The 7,500-nt window shown below is 44.2% G+C and overlaps 1 protein-coding gene across 1 annotated transcript in view; it reads right to left on the reverse strand.

Annotated features, from left to right (window-relative positions):
* Positions 1-7,500, reverse strand: part of LOC308369120 (sodium/potassium/calcium exchanger 3-like) — a gene marked incomplete at both ends in the record, with an annotated part of 37,004 nt that overhangs the window by 2,426 nt on the left and 27,078 nt on the right. Inside the window, 10 exons of the mRNA XM_080843462.1 lie at positions 301-467; positions 924-1,215; positions 1,616-1,776; positions 2,482-2,612; positions 3,025-3,078; positions 3,209-3,234; positions 3,698-3,772; positions 6,112-6,215; positions 6,749-6,833; positions 7,314-7,388. Of these exons, the coding sequence (XP_080699588.1) occupies positions 301-467; positions 924-1,215; positions 1,616-1,776; positions 2,482-2,612; positions 3,025-3,078; positions 3,209-3,234; positions 3,698-3,772; positions 6,112-6,215; positions 6,749-6,833; positions 7,314-7,388 (1,170 nt within the window). The remainder of the gene's footprint in view (positions 1-300; positions 468-923; positions 1,216-1,615; positions 1,777-2,481; positions 2,613-3,024; positions 3,079-3,208; positions 3,235-3,697; positions 3,773-6,111; positions 6,216-6,748; positions 6,834-7,313; positions 7,389-7,500) is intronic.

Below are 7,500 nucleotides of genomic sequence, written 5' to 3' on the forward strand. Positions count from 1 at the left end.
TGAGTTCATGCTCAGCAGATTTAACTCACTGTCCGCCAATACAATATAATAAGGGTCCACAGATGTACGTAGGTGCACAGACCCAAGTACCTGTGTGTTTGTGTGTGTGTGTGTGTGTGTGTGTGTGTGTGTGTGTGTGTGGTTCTATGTATGTATGTATGTATGTATGTATGTATGTATGTATGTGTTTCTGTGTGGGGTGTCTGTACGTATGTGTTTTTGTGTGTGTGTGTGTGTGTGTGTGTGTGTGTGTGTGTGAGTATGTGTGTGTCTGTGTGTGTGTGCGTGTGTGTGTCTTACCATCCACACCATGATGTAGGAGAAGCCGGCGATCCAGAAGGTGGACATGAAGAAGGTGATCATGAACCAGCGGTCCCAGCGAGGCTTGGCACAGTTGGGGATGGTGAGGTAGAGCAGCAGGCTCAGGGGCCACATGCTCAGCCACTTCAGCTTGTTCAGGCAGCCCGCTGGACACACGCAGCAGCACGCAGTACAGGTCATCATCCACTACTCATGACATACTGTACACCACACACTCTACCTAAACACACACATACACATACACATACACACTCACACTCACACTCACACTCACACTCACACACACACTCACACTAGACACAAGCAGCACGCAGTACAGGTCATCATCCACTACTCATGACATACTGTACACCACACACAGTGGGAAACATTTGTTCACTGTCTCTACCTAAACAAACACACACACACACACACACACACACACACACACACACACACACACACACACACACACACACACACACACTCACATTCACACACAGTATACTAATTACTAATGGTATATAGAAAGGGAGAGAAAAAAAGAGAGAGAGAGAGAGAGAAAGAGAGTGTTTACATGCAGGTGAGACAGTGTTTTTCATATCTCCACTCCTTCTGTTCACCTGGCACATGGAATGGCACTAAGGGCCCTCCCTCCCCCTCGTCTCCGTCCTCCTCGCCGTTTGCGTTGTTCTCGTTGTCCTCGTTCTCGTTCTCCGTCTCGTCCCCTCGCTCCCTCCTCCCTCCCCTGCCCCCCGCCCCTCCGGAGCTGTCGTCCCGATGGGTGGCGTAGCGCCCGTTCAGCCCTCTGTCGATCACGCTCAGGCCATTTTCCAGACTCCGCCGGTCGTAGGTGTGTGCCATCATGTCCGCCTCGCTGCCGCTAAAGGACCTGCTGTTGGACAGACGCTGTCTCTGAGGAGGGAATGGATCAATCAATCTATCAATCAATCAATCAATCAGCCTTTGTATCAACTAATCAATCTATACACTAATCCCGTGACCACTGATCTACAATACAAAATGGGTTTCTGTACTGAATTCCACTTTTTGTGTTCCATCGCACTGCTGTGTGCAAAAAATAATTAAAATAATATTTAAACAAAATTCACTACTCAAGCCTGACATACATTTACATTTAAATTAAAAAGTAGCAGTGAAATTTTGTATTCATAGGCCAATCAACATAAATGCCCTGCATATCTCACACACTCTTCTCACTTTCCTTTATCTCACCCTGTCAATCTTCTCTCTCTCTCTCTCTCTTTCTCTCTTTCTCTCTCTCTCTCTCTATCTCTCTTTCTCTCTCTCTCACCTCGATGATGAGCAGGCGTGAGGCCATGGTGAGGCGCGTGCGTGGTGTGAAGTGGTTGGTGATCATCACCCTCATGCCGGCCTCGGAGAAGGAGAGCTGGTGGGGGTATGCCGACAGCAGCTCATCCACCATCAGCACTGACGGTTGCGACTGGAAGTTAGCTGGGGTAGACATGGGGAGGAGGAGGAGGGGAGAGAGGGGGAGGAGGAGGAGGGGAGAGAGAGCGAGGAGAGAGAGGGAGAGAGGAGGAGGGAGAGAAAGAGAGGAGGAGGAGGGGAGAGAGAGCGAGGAGGAGGAGGAGGAGAGAGAGGGAGAGAGGAGGAGGAGGAGGGTAGAGAGGGGGAGGAGGAGGGAGAGAGAGAGGAGGAGGAGGGGAGAGAGAGAGAGGAGGAGGGGAGAGAGAGGAGGAAGAGAGAGAGGAGGAAGAGAGAAGGAGAGAGGAGGAAGAGAGGAGAAGGAGAGAGAGAGAGAAGAGGAGAAGGAGGAGAGAGAGAGATGGGAGGAGGAGAGAGCGAGGGAGAGAGAGAGGGAAAGAGAATAAATAGTCAGTAGTGAGTAGGTGGCCTGTGCACAGCTTTGTCAAATTGATTTTTGTGCATAGCAAGGAGCCCAACATTATGCCTCGGATATTCATTAGAAGCAATGGACAGAGAGGGATAGAGGTGAGGTCAAAAAGGAAGGAAGAAAGGAAGTACAAAAGACTGGATGAATGAATAAAAGAATAACATAAATGAAGGATATAAAATGGAAGGATTTGCGGGAGGATAACAAACTAAAACAGAGCATGACAGAGACAAATGAAAAAGTAGAAACGAGCAACAACAGGACTACAGGAAACAGCCAGATAGTGAAATGACGGCCGGCACCTTTTTTAAGCAGGACCGCCGTGGCATCGCAGTTGATGTCCTCCAGGTCCGTGCTGCCTGTGAGCCCATTGGCCAGGTTCCTCACACTCTTCTCCTTCCTCTCAAAGTAGCGCTGGGCACGGGAGTTAAACCTGAACCACACACACACACACGCACACGCACACGCACACGCACACGCACACGCACACACACACACACACACACACACACACACACACACACACACACACACACACCACACACACAGACACACACACACACACACACACACACACACACACACACACACACACACACACACACACACACAAATGGTATTCAGTGATAACTGATAGGGTTTGTATCTGTTTTAAAACACTTGGGTGAGGCACTGATAAACCACTGACACTGAAGCCTAATATTGTTTCCCACCCACATACAAGCCAAATGTGCCAATGGTTGTCAGTGTATGTGCATGGTTACAATCATCTAATTACTAGTCCCTGCAAGGCTACCTTCCACATAATATAAAAACCCAATGTGAGTCCAGTGAGCAAGGCTTACTTCATCATGAGTATGTAGAAGAAGTACAACACAACCAGCACCAGGGATTCCCACCTGTCAAATAAAAAAAAAATGGTCACACATCAATCAGATATACCATTTGTCTTAGAGTAAGAAAATATAAAAAATAGGTATAATGGTAAATTAAAAGAAAAAAGAAAACTTTACATAGCCAGATACCCACCAGGACACCTTCTCGTCGTAAATGAACTTCAAAGAGAAGAAGAAATATCATGTCACCACATTTACTGAGTCATTTAAAAAATATCCACATTTCAACTTCAACTAGCAGTCTATCCGTTCCCATATACCTGGCCAGGTCAAATTTACTGATGAACTTCTCACCACTAGGGGGCATCAGTGCACTAACGTGTATAGTACAGTAACTACTAGTAGGGAAAAAGTGCTCATACAGTACCCAGCCTTACTGAAGCTAAACAAAGTGTGTAAAAGTAAAAGAGAGAAAACCAAAGGAAAGTAACATAAATTACATTTATAGCTGTGTCCACAAGGACACAGAGGACAAGATTGTTCCGGAACAGATGTGAACACAGGACCTTCACACATTCAGCTGGTGACAGTAGTGCAGGCTGAAGTTTGTGTGTGTTGTACTGCACGACCCAGAGATGTAGGTAGGGTCTGTTTTGGATGTGGATGGGGGGGTGTCACTTACTGCTATCAGGGCGGCCACTGAGATGGTGTAGCAGGCGGAGTCTCGTAGGAGCGCCCAATGGGTGAGCTTCACTGCCTACGAGGAAGCAAAATTTGGTTTCACTTCTACAATACTGTCCGTGATTACACAATGATCAGACAAGCTCACCTGGGAAATACACTTCTAACTAGTCAATTACAACTGAGTTGAATTACATAAACTTGAGATGGATCATTCAGACTATAACCCCTTATACCCCCCCCCCCCGCAAAGGTACCAAGATACCAGGATATCAATCACTAACGCTATCATTCTTAATAGTCCTCAGATCCTTCTTTAAAAACTCAATCATTCTTGGTAGAAGATGATTACTATTTGGTATAAGCATGCTGCTATAGTTTACAAAGTTTAAAGATATTGTTTTCATCTCTGTGTGAAGTGATTCTGCTCCCATTGTGGTGCCTCTGACATGTGAGGACTATCCCCTAAGCCCCTGATCTACTTCAACACCATCGTCCTTCACATGTGGTGTTCTCCATGGGTCGATCTTAGGGCCTATATTATTCAATCTTTACAGTGTATGCTCCTGCTTGGACAAATCATTTAAGACAATAAGTTTTCTTATAATAGCTATGCTGATGAAATCCAAATGTACTTAACCCTCTCACCTAACATTTTTGGTCCCCTAGGATCTCTTTGTCAATGTATGGACCAAATTAACAGCTGGATGTCTCAAAATTTGCTTCAGCTGAATAATGAGGAGAAATTTAGGATTACTACTCATCTTGACGCAAAAGGACTTAAAGCGAAGGACACTATAAAAGCCTTGGTGTCTTAGTTGATTGCTATCTCAGTTTAAACAACCAAATGAAAACAATAAGTAAATAGGCTTTTGACAATCTCAAAAACATAGCCAAAAATCATTCATGCTTTTATTTCCAGCAGGGTTGACTACTGCAATGGTCTTTTCACAACGCTTCCTAAAAAAAAAGACCATCAAACAGCTTTGGCTTTTACAAAATGCAGCTGCAAAGTTCTTACAAAAGCCAAAAGAGCCCTTACACTGGCTTCTAGTAAGTAACATAATTGACTGCTGCTCCATACTGTAACTCTTGTAACTGTCTCTGTTTCTCCTTTTTGACTCACTCTCCTCTCTCTCTCCTGCTCCATTCCTGTTTTTCCATCTCTGCTCTTCTTTTTTCCTTTTGAAGGGACATCCCACAGATCCCCTTCATTCATACTATAACTCTCGTAACTGTCTCTCTTTCTCCTTATGGACTCACTCTCATTTTCTCTTGCTCTTCTTCCCTTCTATCTCTCTTCTCATCTCTTTCTCTCTCATCTCTTTCTCTCCCCACAGATGCATTCTCTCATCTCTCTCTCTATCCTCACATATGCATTGCCTCATCTCTCTCTCTCTCTTTCTCTTGCTCCATTCTCCTCTCTCTACATCTCCACTCTCTTTCTCTTTCTCCCTCTGCAGGATCTGTCTTTTCTCTCTCCCTCCTTACAATGTATTTTTTCTCAATTAATTTCAATTCAACTCAATTGAGCTTTATTGGCATGCTGTTTGTTTTGTATTAGCAAAGCATAGTGTTAAAACAGGGTTTGCATTTAGAAATGGAGAGGGAAAACCTAGAAATATGCATCTGTGACGATGTGTGTGTGTGTGTGTGTGTGTGTGTGTGTGTGTGTGTGTGCCTGTATTTGTGTGTCTGTGAGTGTCTGTGTTTGTGTGTGCACCTGTTTGCCAGTGTTTTTTATGTGTGCTGGATGTATTTATGTGTGCTGGATGTTCTTGCCTGGTGTTTGCAACGGTGTGTGCGTGTGCATGTCTGTGTTAGTGTGTGCACCTGTTTGCATGTATTTATGTGTGCTGGATGTTCTTGCATGGTGTTTGCAATGGTGTGTATATGTGTGAATGGGTGTATGTACATGTGTCCGTACAATGATGTGTAGGCACTGTCCCTGCCTCACTGGCACTCAGTAATGTATTTACCTGCTGTCTGTCCCTGTCCAAGTAAGACAGGTCTCAGCTCAGTCTCAACCTCACCTGTCATACAGTGACCACATATTCTTTGCTCCCTTGGCAACCATGATTTTCTTATTCTACCTTTTTTCTATGGCAAGACTGTGGTCACCGAGTCTGCACTTGGTCAGGATCTGTCTCTGCTTTGAATCTCTTACAGTAAATAGATAAATCTCCCCCCTTTCTCTTTCTCTCTCTCTCTCTCCCACTCTACCTCTCTTTTTCTCCCTCCCTCCCTCCCTCTCCCTCCCTCTCCCTCTCTCTCACCCTCCCTCTCTCTCTTTCTCTCTCTCTCTGCCTCTCTCTCTCTCCCTCTCTCTCTCTCTGCCTCTCTCTCTCTCCCTCTCTCTCTCCCTCTCTCCCCCTCTCTCTCTGAAGAAGTGACGTATATGCTGTAGTACTGTACCCTCCCAGCGAACAAGCCACAGACGCCGATGATGCAGAGGATGTTGAAGACGGCCGAGCCCACGATGGTGCCCACGCCCACGTCTCCTTTGGTGATGAAGACTCCTGCGGAGGAGAGAGGTGGGCTCCGTGAGCAAACCAGGTCAGATGAGGATAAATACACACACACGCACGCACACACACACACACACACGCACACACACACACACACACACACAAACACACACTCACAGACAGACACACACACACACACACACACACACACACACACACATAAAGAGAAACATAGACAGGGAGAGAGAAAAGAGAGAAAGCAAGAGAGAGAAATATTCCGTTTCCACAAATATACATACACACAAACAAATACACACACAGGCACACTTAAACTTGAAAACTTTAAACGTAGCACACTTTTTCAAAACGTTACACAGAATTGTACACAACCAAATCACCCACAATCAAAGACATTATGTGAAGGCAAGACAGTGAATATGCTCAATTAACATCCAGACATGCTGATCAGAAGAGAGCCGGAGAGGCAGAGAGGCAGAGGCAGTATAAAAAAAAGACAGGGAGAAAGAGAAATGATGGAGAGTGGTGATGAGAGAAGATGAGAGAAAAAAAAAAGAGAAACAGACCGATGATGGAGGTGAAGAGCTCTGGAGCAGAACTGCCCGCTGCCATGAAGGTGGCTCCAGCAACGTCCTCACTCAGGTGCAATCGCTAATAGAGATAGAGATAGATAGATAGATAGATAGATAGATAGATAGATAGATAGATAGATAGATAGATAGATAGATAGATAGAGATATAGATAGATAGATAGATAGATAGATAGATAGATAGATAGATAGATAGATAGATAGATAGATAGATAGATAGATAGATAGATAGATAGATAGATAGATAGATAGATAGATAGATAAATAGATAGATAGATAGATAGATAGATAGATAGATGTACAGATAGATAGATAGATGTACAGATAGATAGATGAACAGATAGATAGATAGATAGATAGATAGATAGATAGATAGATAGATAGATAGATAGATAGATTGATAGATAGATAGATGTACAGATAGATAGATGAACAGATAGTTGGATAGATACATATTCGAGATAAGCATTATTAATAGGCATTATTTATACATAATTCATTCAAACTACTTGATAACGAAAACTAGATTGGCCAAACTCACCTCTGAGATCTTCTCAAGAGAAGGGACAAAGTAGTCATCACAGACCAGCGCCAGAGCACAGAACATGTACATAGTCTGCAATACATACAACTATGTCACTTAAAATGAACTTGTGATTTATTGTTCAATTAAAATACCGTATATTTCAAATGAAAACAAACTCAGTAGTGGTGTATGTGCCAATCAG

Source organism: Sprattus sprattus (assembly GCF_963457725.1).
Source record: "Sprattus sprattus genome assembly, chromosome: 1".
Taxonomy (NCBI): domain Eukaryota; kingdom Metazoa; phylum Chordata; class Actinopteri; order Clupeiformes; family Clupeidae; genus Sprattus; species Sprattus sprattus.